The sequence below is a fragment of the Fistularia commersonii genome, chromosome 5 (genome assembly GCF_037954325.1).
Source record: "Fistularia commersonii isolate RoL2024-O1a breed Wild chromosome 5, RoL_Fcom_v1.0, whole genome shotgun sequence".
Lineage (NCBI taxonomy): Eukaryota > Metazoa > Chordata > Actinopteri > Syngnathiformes > Fistulariidae > Fistularia > Fistularia commersonii.
Genome location: NC_141288.1, coordinates 1,819,763 through 1,836,242, shown reverse-complemented (window position 1 = coordinate 1,836,242; position 16,480 = coordinate 1,819,763). Strand labels below are relative to the sequence as shown.

The window sequence follows — 16,480 nt, the reverse complement described above, 5'->3', positions numbered from 1 at the left end:
TCGCGTGAGAACAGCGCAGACATACCCGATGCCGTCTGGTAAGAGTTCCAACACCAGGATCCGGTACCTTATGGATCCGTTCCCCCCCTGAGTGGCGGGACGCCTCTCCGAGAGTCCACACACTTATCTCTGAACAGTATCATAAAACCGGCTGTCTTTTTAAATTCATTTTTCAGGAAAGTGAACAGGAACTTCTGCCTCTTGGCCCTTCCTTGACTAGCATCTAGTCAAGGAAGGCGCAGGGATGCAGAGGCAGGGAGTCCTCACCACGCATGGCTGCTCCGATTTCCTGACTTCACACTCAAAGTGCTAATTTGTTTCATAAACTCAGATAATTTGCGGCCTAATTATACAAAAAGGCATCGGTCCCCGCTTGTCCCGCTCTCCGGGGAGGACTCTTAGGAACATCGCCTGCCTCGTCGTCTGCCGAGCCAAACAGCAGAAGAGAAGTAAGAAGCGAGCATCGCGTCGGACGTCGCCCCGCTTGTCACCAACAAGTGCAAGCGGAGGAATCGATACATCATGAATATTTCAGTGTCTGAAAAGGTCACCTGGCTCTGAATGCGAACGGGAGGATATCGATGTAACGCCGTAGTTAACACTGGATCACGCGGCGATAAAGAACGCAGGGGGTGGAGGAAGGGGGGAAGGGCGGCGGTACCACACTGTGATTATCTGAAGGGTCTAAAGTTAAGGGGAAGGAGGAGGTACTGACATGCCACATGGGATTCACAGTATCTACACAGGGTACCCTAAAGGGGCTGGAGTCGGCTGTCATTGGGCAAGAGGCGGGGTTCCCCCTGGATCAATCGCTGGCCACCGATAGATGTACAACCAGATGTCGGGACAACTGAGGGTCTCTTGCATGTTTCTGGACTGTGTGGAGAACCTGGAGAAACCCAATGTAGACCCGGGGAGAACATGTAGACTCCACACAGAAGGGTTCCCAAGCAGGGAACTTCTTGCTTAGAGGCGGACGCTCTCACTGCTGTGCCGCCCCAAATGATTACATAATCGTAAAACTCATTATAAAGCTGCTGCTGTGCAGCTGTGCATTTATGTGGCCTCAAATTGTACCGCTTTTAATCATCTAGGGGTCGATATACCGAATCTTTCAGGTCCCAAAAAAAAAAAGGGACATCTGATCCGGGGAAAGCACAGGGAGGGAGCCACGACTCAATCCGACGTCTGCCGACCTCAAAGATTTATTACCTGAGCGTCCAGAAACGCACGGTATCCTTTTCTCTAATGGATGATTTTTGTGTCAGCGCTCGGCACGACTGTCACCCTCGCCGAGGACCCGGTATCTGCATACGGCGTTCCGCCGAGGTGAAGAATGCTTTTCATTGTCGTCGTGACGACCGCCTGCGGACGAACTTGACGCGGAGTCATTTGTAACCCCGGCGGGGTTTGTTGTGATAGATGTCTGAGTGCGTCCTGAAAACACAGAAAACCCTCCCCCGCCTCTGTCTTCCAGGCCGGGCGGACCATAAATCAGTTGAGTGCGCGCTGACAGCATGTCATCTGTGGCGGATCAGAAGAAGGGGGACGGAAGAAGACCTCAACCGCCCTGGTGGTCAGAACTTCACTTCTGCTGTGTCTGGAACGTGAAGAGGAGGGCTGGCTTTTACAGGTTGAGAACGATAGTGGACGGTTGCGCATCAACATCCCTCAAAATGTCCAACGGTACTCCGTATGACCCAAGACGGAGAAGGGACGAGTAGTCCTGCGCCGGCTCCGGGCACCGAGGTTGTTCTGGTGTTTGTGCGAAAACCTTTACCGTAGCTCGACTGGCTAGCAAGGAAGGAAAACCGACCGACGTGGCGAAGTGGCGGGCGTTTCCTCGAAGGGTAAAAGTGTTCGCCAACTGCTTTAGCAGCTCCGATCCCTTCGGTGACACTTTTGGACAAACTTGGCGAACGCTGACTGAAAGTGGCGCTCGTCCGAGGCGCTCCGACGTAGCTCTGAATTCAAATCCGGCGGGACGACTGCTATTTTGGTCTTGTGAAAACAGGTTTTTGTATCGCGGTCTGAAATCATCTTCCAGTAGGAAACGCTATCCCTTCCCGTAACAGAGCGAGGTTCTCCGCTGCTCAGCTTTCATGTTCTAACAGGAAATCAGATCCGCCTTGAGTTGCCCCATCTTGTATATGTAACATGAATCTATCACAGTTTTGATATTACGCTTATGCCTCTCGCCTTCAAAACGATAGAAGCTGATCGCTGCATCCGCGGTTATCGTTTTTTATTCCAAGGTGCCGCTTTTACCTTCTGTAATGTGCGACCTTCGGTGATTCATTACGTTACTTTAGTACAGACCGGGATTATGATGACGATACAGTCATGAATAATATTCTTTGAGTCAACCCGCGGCGTGGGCATTGCCCTTTCTCAGGCAGGACTACGCATTTCCTGAAGGAGAAATCCCTCTGCGGCCGAGCTGCCGCGGCGACGACATCCGCCCGTCGACCTACAGCGATAACGCTGGATGCGTCGCCGTGCAGATTCCGGGAAATCCAAACATCCCACCACGAAATTCCGTCCTCCACCTCTGCGGACACTGTAGCGCGAAGATGCCGCCCCGAAGAAACAGCACAGGACGGTAAACCGGATGGTACCGGAAGCGCCCGACGTGCCTTTTCGGCGCCCGGCGCCGCTAGAAAGTCTGAAAGTCTTCGGAAACATCAACCGGGTGGCCTCCGGAGTGTCCGAAAGCGAACGCTGGGCAGACGGCGAGAGACGTTGGCTGCCCTCCACCTGCTCGGGGTTAGCCTCCCATGACTACCTCCTCTGAAAAACAGCGGGACCGATCTCTGGTCGTTACCTAGCAACAGGTGATAAGAAAGATACCGGCCTGAGGAGGATGAGAGGGGAAGCTGCTCGAGAGGCGAAGCCACTGTTCCCCTTCATTAATTGTCACAGTTTGGAATAATACCGAGCTGAGGACTCCCATGAATACCAATTAGGTACTCCGTGCCTGGTCATGGAAATATAATGTCATCGCTTCGACTTGGCAAAGCACGGGAGAGCGTCCGGACAGCGATCCGTCCAACGCAACCGCCGAGAGACGATAAATTACCCGTTGACGTGTCAAGACGACGTAGGCTAATTGCCTGATTAGGAATGGGCGAAGGAGCAAAACAGATTTTTGTACGCTAGCCAGGAGGCTCGGAGAGCCGGGATGGAGTCAAAGTACCGGCCGATGTATCGAAAGCGCGACGGAAAAGGAACCACCGGATTTGCTGCGGAGGTTCGTCAGCCCAGCAATTAGCTCGATGGAAAGAGGAAGGGGGAAGCTGGAGGGGAAGCGGCCCACCAGCTGGAAGGATGGAAACACTGAGATCCACCCCTCGGTAACATGGCGACCGGGCAAATGTAAGGTTACTGTCTCCTCCTCCTCCTCCTCCTCCCGGAGCAGTAGAAGTACACGGAATTTCCAGAACCTTCTCTTGTATTTACTATCGTGCCGCCTCCACGGACACATTAGGCTTGCGGTGAGTCACTGGGACTTTTGAGAAAGCACAGCGAACGGGAAATAAAATAACAAACACGGAAATTTATGAACTCGTGAAGCGATTCCCCGAACGCTCCGGACTCAGGAACATAAACTGGGAGTGTAACGAAGTTAAAGCTGAATATACTGCTCGCGGTATAGCAAGCCTGCGACTTCTCCGGGTTCCTGCTCCCGGACATCTAGTATGAAATCGCGCTAACTCACTTACGGGACCCCGTTGTTTACAATTTAGCTAGCACGCGTCGAGCTGAAGATGGGTTTCACGGTATTTTTAAAATAGAGGAGCTTCTGACCAGACCGGAAACGACTGGATTTTGTTCCCAAACTGGCGGGAGGTTTACGGTTGCGAGGTTGGGGTGACAATAAGTCAACCGCTAAGCACCGGGCTAATCTAAAGAGCTAATTTCTTGTACTCGGGGCGCCGCTGTGGCAGAAGTGAGCTCGGCAAAACAAATGCAGAGGCGAGCCTGGATGACAACGGCGAAGATATTAAGAGCCAGACGGGAGGCAGAAGAAAGATAATGCTCTTTTTGTTTTCGGTTGCACTGACAGTTTGAGGCCAACAGCATCCAAAGCGGGGAGGAACGCGGGCAGACGGCAGCTGCTTCCCCGGCACGTCAATACCCATCAGCTGTCAAATCCCTCGGTCCTCATTAAACCCAACACGGTTCGGGACGGTTTTTGCCGAGTCATGCTTTTGCGCCGCTGACTCCACGCGTTTGGAGTATGAACTTGCTCCTCAACCGTCCCCAGCCTTCCTTTAGCTGCGTTTCTTGCCACAAGGACCGAGAAAACGCGGGTTGTGAGTGTTTCGCCACGGATGTGCTGACAGAAAACGTCACGAAAAGGAAACCAAAAAAAAAAAAAAAACATATATATCGGCACAAGAGTCCAACGGAAGCGACGAATACCTCGCCTTCGTCGCCCAAATGTAGTCTTTGGATGCTTCGCCAGTCTGCTGCGCTGGGTTTTGTCAACATAATTACGAAATGTTCCAAGAGGAACAACTGTGTTTTGGACACACACACACACACACACACACACACACACTGACGTGCACGCTGAGGGCAAGGCAAGGTTGCATACCTGCGCTGTCAGTCACCTCATCAAACGTTGGTTTCAATAAGTAACGAATCATGGGTTCTCAAGTATAGTAACAAATTCCTTCAGCTGTCAAGAATCTTCTGATATATCGATAGAAAAGAGGCGCCCTGTGACCAACAAGAAGGTTTTCTTCTCCCTTCAAGGGTCACAATTGCCAATCATCTGCCTCCATCTAACCTCCTCCTCTGTATTCTCTTCTCTCGCCCCAAAAAAACTTGATGTCCTCTTTCACAAACTCCACAAAGCTGCTCTTCTCTGGTCTTCCAACCTCAGCATCCCTTTACCCAGATCTCCATGAACCTCAGATCCCTCAGATGTCTCCACTCCCAAAGAGAACCTCCACTTCCTGTCTTTTCCTCACGCCGTCCAAACAAGACAACATGGTTTCTCTCACCTTCACCGTCAGGTCATAAAGAGTGTCCAAACATGTAGTGCGATGAAGGTTCTGCAGTTGCCAAAGCGGTAGTTCCTACCTTGCACTTCATCATTTCGCTGACCCTCTGCTGCATGGACTGCCCAGCTTTGGGTCTGACCAGGATGTAGAGGGCTTTGACCTCCGGGCAGGACCTCAGCAGCTTCTCCACCAGAACTTTCCCCATGAAGCCCGTCGCTCCGGTGATCAGCACGTTCTTGCCGGCGTAGTACTCCGCCACGGACGCCGCGCCGCCATTGACGTCCATCAGCCTGGTCTCCTCGTCTTCAGCCTTCTCCCCCAACACCTCCGGATCTTGGCCTTCACACAGCTCCTGCAGAGGGGAAAGTCCATGCAACAACCTTTACATGGTTATCAGGCAGAAGTTCAACCGGGTGCTTTTAGACCTCCTCAGCTCTACACATTCTGGCGGTGAAAACACAAACACGTAAGGTCTAATCTCCTTGTTATCGCCGTGCTGACCTTCAGGACGCCGGAGACGGGATGGAACCCGACATGCAAGTCATAAATATTCACGAGGGGAAGCAGGTGGAGTTCGACTTGATGAGCGCAAAGGGTCGGTGTGCCTTCGGTGGATCAGGCGGCAGCTGACATTTGAAGAGCGTCCGCGCCGTCGGACCGCTAAATCCACTCCGTCAGTTCGGCCCGTCGGACGCATCGACCGGCGAATTGATATCACGCCGTCCAGAAATCTAATCCTAACCGCGGCTCACAGATCCCGGCCGGGATTCGGTTACTCCTCGCGCTACGGACATACAAGTGCAGGACGGGAAACTTAAAGGAGCGACAAAAAAAATCCGAAACCGACACCCGGTGCCGATCGGGCGATGAGTTTACGATGTCGGGGCTCGGCGCCGCCCGCACCTCCGCGCTTCCGACCGACTTCAGGAAACCAAAGGGGCGAGTCACAAGGCGGTTTCAGCCCATCCATCCAACCCCTCCCCGAGTGCGAGAAGACATGGAGATGTTTAATCATCCCAAAAACAGCTGTTGCAACATCACGAATAACAAATACCGTAAATATTAGGAGTTCTAGCACGTCTGCTCTCAGTATTGCCGGGGTCAATATGGTAGATTAAACTTAATGGCATGCATAATAATAATAATAATAATAATGCAACCTCCTTTATCTAAATGTATTCCTGTGGCAGCAGCACGGAGGAATCGCTTGGTAAAACGCGCCAGTGTTAAAGTCCGCTCCCTGTTTCGCCGCGGGCACACAGCTGGAGCGCGATAGGCCCTCTTCTGTTTGGCAGTTGCATACTAACACACACACACACACACACACGGAGTGAGATAATTGTTTGTTAGGGCTTTGGCAGGTGTCCCGTGGTGCACAGCGACGCGAGGCCTGCACACACATGCAGAAAGCAGCGATCCATCTCTCGGCGGCGTCGAGCAAGGCGCGGGGCGACGACGCCGGACTCGCCCGCATTATCTGGAATCGCAGCTGAAGACGCTGAAGTCACGGGCCAGAACGGACCAAAAAAAAAAAAAAACAAAAAACGCGCCCACCTGTTTCAACCGATGCGTATTTACCCAAGATAACACGACCTACACTCGCCCTTCCTGTCGCCGCTCCAATGATTTCTGATGCCTTTCGGGATTTCCAGTCTCCCTCGTCCCCAAAGTAACTTAATTAGATCAATCCCTACACTAATGGACTGTGTCGACTTATTTGGGCCAACTCGATACTATAAATCAGGAGCAGTGTTCCGCTGCGTCGGCCGTGGCAGGCGGCCAAAATTTCCCCCGAGTCCCGAATACATCAGGGGCGAGGGGACCAAACCCTCGCCATCCTGGTTGTTTTACACACTCAAAAGTCTCGTTTTAGGGAGTTGGGGTGGTGGACGGGGCGCAACACAGTTGTACTTCCCCTTTTGTTTGTCCCATCTGACCAATATCAAATGTTTAAGGCAGGGGTCGGCAACCCGTAACACCCAAAGAGCCATTCGGACCATCGGAAAAGAAAACACCGGGAGCCGCAATTACTTTTTGACGTCTAAAATAAAGGTACCACTGTATATATTGCTTTTTGTTACCTTTACACTTTGTATAAACAAGTGCGTCGTGTGTTGCTTCTGAAATTCACAAAGTATTACGGAGACAATTACATTTTATTTATGTAATGAACTCATTTTGAGCTTTGGGCTTTCGGAGCGTTTAGCGGAGCCTTGACCTGAATTTTAAAAATAAATCGGGAAAAAAAATCACTGTCAGTAAACAATAAAAAATAAATATTTGCAAAATATCTTCATAAATATTTATTTTACTTGGTTTATGGGACTGAACTGAACTTCTGCGCACAGCATCTGCAAATCGGGACTTTACCGGCTTCCGCCAGCGTGACGTTCATTTTGAGCGTCGAAAAATGATAAATATAATTTTATTTAATATTTCAAGATCACAATAATCTCCCAACTTAGAACTTCAAGTTAAAAAAGGAATTTACACAAATGAAAAAATTCTTCAATTAAATATTTATGATATATTTTCTCGAGTTGCCCGGATGGCTGATGGTGCGCTTGAGGAGACCGATCTCGGTTTGCGTCCAGGGGAACTCTGGTGAGATGGTTGGTTTGAGGTTGGGAGGTGGCAGAGGAGGTGCGGACCAAAGATCGGCATGCAGGAAACAGGAAGTACACAAATAATTGAGTGTATTCAGGGAGAAACTGATGGCGCAGGTTCGAAATGACGCCCCCTCATTGGATAATCCGCTGGAAGGGGACGTCCCTTCCTCCAATAAATAAACACCGCTCTTCTCCGTTGTCTTCTTCTCTGGTGTTTATTGATAATCCAAGTGGAGGACGGGTTGGTTGAGTCTAACAAAGCGCAGCATGAACAGGCCAATCAAAGAGCGGTGCTTGGCGGGATTTAGAAAAAAAATCTTGATTTTTGTTTTTGGTTATTTTTTTTTGAACATTTGGAGCAAAAGTAAATATTTGACCAATTGCGGCCGTAAAGGACAATCGTCACGAGGAAATCTGGCCGGCAGAAGCTGCACTATGAGCTAATTTGACGGCTTCCGTGTGCGGATAGAATTTTACAGTTCTGGACTTTGCCCCCCCCCCCCCCCCCTCACGCCACCTTCGGACAAATGGTTACCGCGACAACGACCCACCTGCACATGGCAAGAACAGGGAGGATCGTCGCGCCGCCTCCCGTTTTGATGACCGAACACAAACGGATGAAAAAGACGATCTTTTGCTGACTCGCACAACGCTAAGTCACGGAAGCGTTGAAGAAGAAGTGCCGTCAAAAGGCATTAAAATCCGGATTGCCGCCAAAGAAAGCCAGTTCAAAGCGAAGCCTGACGACCGACCCGAGATTATTTCCAACCTTTCTATACCAACGTGTATATAAATGGAGATTTGCTAATCTGTGCACGCGCAGGGGTGGGGGTGGGGAGGCGCAAACCAAAACAAAACAAAAACAGGTCACAGTCAATGTCGTCTCCTGAGGCCCCCTGACATTCCAGCTCTGTGCTTCAGAGAACAACACTGATTCCCTGTGGACATGAGGACAAGAGCGGGTGGGTGAGGGACGGAGGGGACGGGAGGGTGGAAGTCACTACGGATTAACGGCTGACAATGGAAATACGACTGCAGCTAAAAACATGTAGTGCTGAACATGGAAACAGCGGGTCCGGGATTTTCAGATAAAAACCGCCGCGTTCTCCTGCAGGTCGGAGGCTTACTTGTGGTCCCTTCCCTTCCCTTACTTCCCTTCCGACTTAGCCGCTAGCCCTTAGCTTTCCTTTTTCAAGAGTTCCTTCCCGTCTCTTCTTTTTGCAGGTGTTGTCAGCGCTTGCCTCCTTGCGAGGAGCTGGAACGTAGCTCCAAGGTATCCTCATCCAAGAAAAGATGAGGATTTTCTTGACGTCTCCAAGATTTTGATTTGGGGCGATCGGCAAGAGCTCCATCCGTCGCCTTCAGGTTCTCCACGCTCAAATTGCTTTTAATATTGCTTCTTCTTCTTCTCCTCAGTATTGTTGCCATCTTTCAGGATCTTCCACCCCAAGACTCGTAGCATTTCATTGAAAAACAGCTGAAAAAAGTAAAACCGCTTTGATCTCCAGGATTAATCTCCAGAATTAGCAGATTAAAGTCAGACTTATGACTAAGACGAGATCCTAAAAATAAACGTGGCGTCCAGTCCCCGCGGGGACGAAATTTATATTTAGTTTTCCAAGAAAGGACACGCCGACTCGTGGGGCAAAAGACAAGACGGATGAAGAAGGACAACCGTGCCGGAGGGAGGACGGAGCTCGGAACCAGACGAAAGCCCACGGAGTTGAAGAACATCTACCTTTTCTACGCTACCTGTTTTATTTGGGATTGTGTCCTCTTGTAAGGCTGACCGAAACAAATCGGGGTCAACAGTCGCCTTCAGGTCGGAGATCCTAAAATGCCGTAACGCAGTTTCGGCTTCCGACATGTTTCCAACCTCAACAGACAAGCCGCGTCCTTTCCCGACACGTCTTCCCGACTATTTCTGACGGCGCTCTCCTTGATGTGTCACCGCTGATGAATAAGGCGACTTTCCGTTTGCCGTCTAGTGTTACGACTCGGGGAAGGAAAAGAACCGGCCTCCCCGAGGTTCGGAGGCCACCTTGACCCAAAAAAAGCGTCACCGGCGGCGCTTCGATGACTCGTATGCTTTTAAAACCGCAACACTTTCAGGTTTCCGTCCCCGCCGCCCCCACCTCCTCCGCCAAGCTTCCCTCCCCAGGAGGTCCAGTGCCGTTTGTCAGCGGCCGCTTGTTTCCCGCCGCAGCTCTGCAGCCCTTCTGCTCGCCTCCAGCGTTTCCTCGCACAACCCCTCCATTAGTGGGTCAGCCGAGCGCCGCCGGAGACGCAGGCGGAAACCGAGTTCCGCAGCTGCACGCCGGCCCGGGCCGCCGTGGACGGGCGAAAACAAGACGGGGAGGGCCGGAAAAAACGTAAAGAGGCGAAAATGCAGCGACACGAAGGCGGCGGCGGCGGCGGCGAGGAGCTGAATGTACCGACATGCGGATGGATTGGGTCTGACCCAGGGATGCCAGTAGATCACATGACATTAATAAAAAAAAGACGTCAGCCTATCGTCCACCCCGTCACTTGATTGATATACAGGTCAGCCAGTCAGACGACACCTGTTTTTTTTTTTTTTTTGGCCCAAAGTGCAGAAAAAAAGCTACCTCCGATTTTTAGCCCTCGTTTTTTTTTTTCTCTTAAACTTAAGAAAGGGTATAAAAGACAAAAACTTATCACTTTCATACATCGCCGGTCTAACATCGCAATACCAAAGAAGGGTAATGCGGAGGGGCGTTTTCGGACCGTTCGTGGAAAATACGACAAGGACATCCCGCCGAAAAGCGAGCTGAGAAAGAGAAAGGAACTAAAATCCCCAGTTGTCCAGACAGCAGTCACTTTTCACACAACAAACTTCAAACTACTGTTATTTTCCAGACAATGCGTCCCTGGATGATTGAATTCAGTGTGTCATCAGAGTGAACGTGGGTCATGACAAAAAATGTACATCATTATTTTGTGTTGTGCAAAATCAGCTCATGATGTTATGTGAGGTACATCAACATAGGTTGTATGGATAAAAAATTTTTAGCATTATTTTTGTTGGTAGATCATTTTGACTTGGTCATTTTATAAGTCGCAGCACGCGAGAAGAACATCTGATCGGGATTAGAAACCGATACAGTGGTCCCTTAAGATACCGGGCGCCGTTTGAGCACATTTTATCCTTGAAATACGAAAAAAAAAAACGTCATTACACAAATACGAGAACGCGAAAATCACGTTCCTATTTCATAATTTTATACTTTTGTCATCATGGGCCTTAAAACGTGCGACCGAGAGCATGTGAATAGCGACGCAATGCATCGAGAAGGCGAGCTCTATATATAGTGATTTAAAACCCGAGTTGTCAGAAAAGAGAAAGTTCTTCATATTGAAACACTACAAGTTTACAATAACCATCATTTTTCTTTTTGATGTCCCTCACATTATTAATATCCAGGGTTTTTCACGATTAATATCCTTATTTTGTGAGTTTCGGGGTGAGGTTGGAGAGAATTGGTTTGTTTTAAAAAGAGAAAATTCATTTAAGATATGAAAAAAAAAAAAAAAAAAAAACAACACACTTCCGGATCGAATTACACCGGAATCAGAAGGGATGGCTGTGTGAAGCGGCCGTGACCCGACAGAGCGGTACCTGCTCTTTGGGTTTTAAGCATAAAATCAGCAGAAACCATCTTTTCCAGCTCTACTGAGTTTCTGTTCAAACACAGGTCGCCCCCCGTCTTTGTGTCCGTCTGAGGCGGCTAAAGGCTAATCTCATTAGGATTAATTATCTTAGCCGGCGGGTTGCAGGATTTAAGCCGCAGGTCTCATTTGACTTTCTTTTCCCTGCTTCCGATCCGCGCACGGCGTCCAGAAGCATGTCCACGGGCCATCACACGTGTGTGTGTGTGTGTGTGTGTGTGTGGGGTTGCATTCCCGCTGCCTGTGCGACGGGATTCTGTAATTACACCAGCAGCCTCTCCGTTCCGGGTGTCACTTTCCACCTGGCTCGGGCCCAGATGAGGGAGTTTCGCTGCAGGCCTGACCAACTCACTCCCCGAGAAATTCCACGCCGCGAAACTTCCCACGCTGGAATTTGGGAACAATCGGAGGAAGTAAAAAAAAAAAAAAAACAAGCAGGGCGGGAGCTCTGCGGGGAAGGAGGAAGACCGATTTTTTTTCCCGACTGAAATGTTAAAAGTACCACTTGACCAGGACTTTCCCGATCTTGATGTCTTTTTATGTAAAACACAACGTAACTCTATGTCACAGGTCTTCCTCGATAACAAACCTGCCGAGGCACCAACGGGAAGTCCGGCCGAAAGCGAGCTTCTGTTTTTAAAAGCCGAACCGGCTGCTTCCTTCTCGTTCCGATCGCATATCGTGACGCGGCGAAACGAAGAACCTCCTTCTTCGCCTGGACGGAAACGCGTCCGCCGGTCGTCAGGAGTCCGAGGCGAATGGATTACCGTTACATTCTGGTAGCGACTCGCTGCCGGGCGGGTTTATTAGTCGTGACAAGCGTTCCGGCGTTAACCGGTTCGTGCCATTCGAGCATCTCCGAACTACGGAGCTTAGACGCCACGTTGAAACACCAGGCGAAACGCGGAAGGAGTCGGCAGATTATTTCCCGTTTCGCGCATCAGATTAGGAAGATATTAATGCGACGGGATTCCCTTTTTGGCGTAATCCTTTTTTTTTTTTTTTTTGAATGGGGAGCTAAAAATGGCCGCCGTCTCCCGTTACGTCTGAGGAGGTGAAACGTGGGAGGGGGCAGGAAACGATCAGCTCCGGCGGCGTGATAACGAAAACTAGATGCGGTTATAACGGAGGGCCTCACACAGGAAGTTCAACCTCCATGGAACATCTCATTTGATAAGTGTGTCTCTGGATTTAAGAGTTAAGACTTTACATCACAACCAGAACATCTCACCTAAATGTACCAAATCGGCGAACGGGCGGGACGCTACGAACCCCGCGTTTTTCAGATGACATCATTTCGAAAGGAGGTTTCAAGGACGCCGTGGTGGTTTTACTCGCCGGCGCCGCCCCCGATTCCTCCTTACGGCCCCCTTAAATCCTCTCCATCACCCTCGGCTGACACGTTATTATCCAAGCACTCGTGTCAAAGACGCGCTCAAGGTTGCAGAACCCTGCAACGTCCAAACGCGACGGTTAAGTGACGCCACGCGCACAGGAAGTGGTATGGAAGGGTGTGGCGAGGCACAGGAAGCGGGAGAAAGTTGAGGATAAAAATAGCTCTTAAACATCTCAGCAGCTTCTCAAACATCTCATTATTAAATTCCAGTTGTGACAGAAATAGGCGGTTTAAGTGACGTGATCCACTGCCTCGGAAAACAAGCCCAACTAGCTTAGCGCCGTTTATTGTGAAATCGGAAGGGGATATAAATCCGCTTTTCGCCGAAAGTAAACAGAAGGTGCTTTCAGAAGCGGCGCGCTCGCTCGGTTCGGACCAATCGGGTGCCTCCCCCGAGAGCCGACGACCGCAGGTGCGTCCTCAGAAAAAGCAGAACTATTTTTAACATTTACCCCCTGGCCGTCCACAGATGTGAGCGCTTCCTCGTGCCCACAAGTGGCAGCTAATGGCCGTAAAAAAACTAGCGAGATAGCGAAACACTGTTCGCGCGGAATTCGCGGCGAAAGAAGCGACCGTTACCGCGCGCTACGGCGGCGTTGAGCAACGACTTCCTGTCTGTTTCGGTGGCCCACAGGAGGAAACAACCTCGGGTTCAGTCGCACAAACCCCACGAGGAGATACTACTAGTTCTAGACGTTGCTAATTTAAGGCCGCGGAGGAGGCCGACTCGCTGCGGCGACGTCTGAAGGGAGCAGCCGAAAGGAAAAGGAGGAGGTTCACGAGAAGATTGTGAAATTAAAAGCTCAACGAAAAGATCTGCGGTTTCGTCGTGGTCAAACATCGCACGCCCGGCGCTTGACTTCACTCCGAAACAACCTTTCAGCGTCATACGCACTCATTTCATTTCACGGACGCTCAGGAATTCACGTTATGGCGCGAGTCAAAAACCGGTCCGGTCAAAGGGTCAGCCTTGTCGTCGACTTCCCGCTTCGCTTTAAAACCGCGTTTTCGAGTTCGGGATCCACGCCTCGGCTGACAGACGCACAAAAGGAGGGGGGGTGGAAGACGTGGCTGCTGTGGCGGCGGCGGCGGCGTGCCACAATCAACCGCGAATCACATTTCTGCGGACGACGGCTGATTGATATTCGCACGTCCCAATTTCTCTGTAGCGCTTTGCAAAAGGCAAAACGCTCAGCCTGACGGCATGAAGAAGAAGGAGGTTGGGGTTCCAGGTTGGGCCCGATTTGGGGAAAGAGGGCTGCAGCCCGGTGTCTCCAGCCATGAGTCAGGCAGCAGGCTGCAACCATCACCGGCGGTTAGAGCTCGAAAATGTTTATTCACGCCCTGGAACCCTCCTCTCGCCGCGCTCTTCTCGGTTGAGATCCACACACAAACACCAGGGCGCGCCCCGACCGCCGAACACGCCGATTGAATTTGTGCACAGAAACGCTACCGGATGAACTCCTCCAGACCTCCTGTCAACCTCCAAGGACTGCAGCCTCACACGCATCTCGAAACCTGAAAATAGGGAAGCTACAGCGTGCACAACCCAGACTGAAAACAAGTTTCGATCCCACAACCCGAGCAGTGCTCACACCTCCGCACACACGCTTTTCCATGCGCCGTCTCATCTTGAAAGCGACGCTGAGAAACCCTTACAGGATTGAGTAGAAACTATTGAAAAACTAAATGCCCATAAGTGTGAAACAGTCACATAGAGGCCTTTCTCCTCCAGATGTCACCAAGAATCTCAGAGCTTCTCGAATCCCTGCCTGCACATTCGGCAGTCAAGCTAGCATCGTTGCATCTTCGGGACAATTCGACTTCCGGTTTGACAGGACAGTCGCTCCGGGGGAGGAAAAGAAAGAGATGCAGGGACTGTTTCATTTCCCCTTTCTTCCCTTTTTTCCATCGTGTCTTTCCCGCACAGAGATGGGAGCGAATACTCGGAAAACGATGAAAAACAGGCGCTCCGCCGGAGCCCCTCGCTTCGGGTAGCTAGCAGCCGGGAGACGGTGGGAGGAGGCCGGGATCAGAGCAGGAGGTGCTCGGCGTCTTGGTAAAAAGAAACCAAAACGCGATAAACTGTTTAAAATCAAAGCAGATTTAACCGCAAATTCAAACAAATCCTTGCTCAGTTGCGGCGATGCTAGCGCGATGCTAAGTAACGGCTAACTCCCGCCTCGCTAGTCCGAATGAAACTTCCGTGCTTTTATTTTGAAATCCGAACAACGCGCTTCCGGTCTACCGGCTGCCCCGCCACGCTGACTGCGGTTCACTCCGGTCCCGTCGCCCGGCCGTCCCCGACCGCCGCAGCCGCTCCTCCGCCCGAAACACACCGCGATCCGCGGGGAAGCTTCCCACCGAGCGACGGTGTGATCCGACCCGCGGCCGCCTGGATGCTCAACCCCACCACCCCCACCACCCCATCCGGCACCTCCCGCCAGAGATGCTCCGACGGCGGGGAGAAGGAGCGGCCGCGTCCGCCCCCCTCTCCCCGGAAAAAAAACACACAATCCCCGGCTTCGCCGCCGAGGAGCGGGCGGTCCTACCATAACGGCGCGGTCGGATGCCTCCGGTTCGCGGCTGTGTCTGCGGGGCGGTGCGGCTGCGGACTCCTCTTCCTCCGCCTCCTCCTCCTCCACCCCCGGGCCGCCTCGGTGTCGGCCCCCTCCCGGTGGATCGGCCCCGGCTCCTGGCGCTCTTTACGGCGGCCACACACACACACACACACACACTCTCCGGCGACGCGGCTGGAAGACACGGAGTGGGCAGGGCGTGTCGACCCACCCGTGGCCCCCCGCCTCCTCCTCCTCCTCCTCCACCCCTCCTCCTCCGCCTCTTCCTCCCCCTTCCTCCGCTACCCCCGCCGGGACACGCCGTTCCGTCGCTCCGTCACGCCGGATTCCATTCAAAAAAATGTGGGAAGAAGGAAAGGAGGCGACACCGGAAACCATCCGGCGTCGCCGGAAGTGAAGGCGAGGAGGCAAAATAAAAGCCCCGAAAGTCAAAGTCGATGCAAAATCTACGGTTACTAGAAAGGAGGGCTTTTATTTTGAAATTCAAAATCGACAGTGAATGTGTTGAGTAATTACAGTTAATATTACGAAACAAAAGACTATTATTAATAAAAATAATATATATTGTGCAAAAAATATTACTTTATGTAATTTTATTCATTTTACACATGCGTTTTTAGCTTGTATTGTTCTTTTATGTCCTGCTGCTGCTGCTGTGAAAACATTCCCAAGCATGAGATCATTAACCTGAAGAGACAACTTCACAGATTTGTAACTGTTTTATATGATTTGTATGTATTTTCAATTTCATTTTAAATGTAATTGTATTCTTTTGCTGCCTCTTGGCCAGGACTCCCTTGAAAAAGAGGTTTTTAATCTCAATGGGATTTTCCTGGTTAAATAAAGGAGAAATAAACAAATTAAACATCTCATCTCAATAATAATTATTATAGATGGCGCAAGGGTTAGCACCTCATCCTCACAACAAGAAGGTTGGATTCTCCTCCACGCTCTCCATGTGTCTGCATGGGGTTCCTCCAGGTTCCTCCTGTCGTTCAAAAATATGCAGGAGGTTCACTGGAGAATCTTACATTGTCTCTAAAAGTGGCCCACCTCTCATCATCCCACGATTAATTATCAATGAATGAAGAAATGAATTAGTAGTATTAGAAAAAAATGTTTTTTTTTTAACACAAGAAACAGAAGAGACAATGGTTGTGTGTGTGTGTGTGTGTGTGTGTGTGTGTGTACTGC

General features: G+C 50.8%; 1 protein-coding gene across 1 annotated transcript in view; it reads right to left on the bottom strand.

Moving 5' to 3' along the window:
• LOC147233766 (fatty acyl-CoA reductase 1) overlaps positions 1 to 15,627 on the bottom strand; it is a 38,940-nt gene extending 23,313 nt beyond the window's left edge. The window contains exons 1-2 of the mRNA XM_086146332.1: positions 15,260 to 15,627; positions 5,092 to 5,364 (exon numbers count right to left, since the gene is read on the bottom strand). Coding sequence (XP_086002458.1) covers positions 5,092 to 5,364; positions 15,260 to 15,262 — 276 coding nt within the window. The 5' untranslated portion in view covers positions 15,263 to 15,627. The remainder of the gene's footprint in view (positions 1 to 5,091; positions 5,365 to 15,259) is intronic.
• Between the last annotated feature and the right edge of the window lie 853 nt (positions 15,628 to 16,480).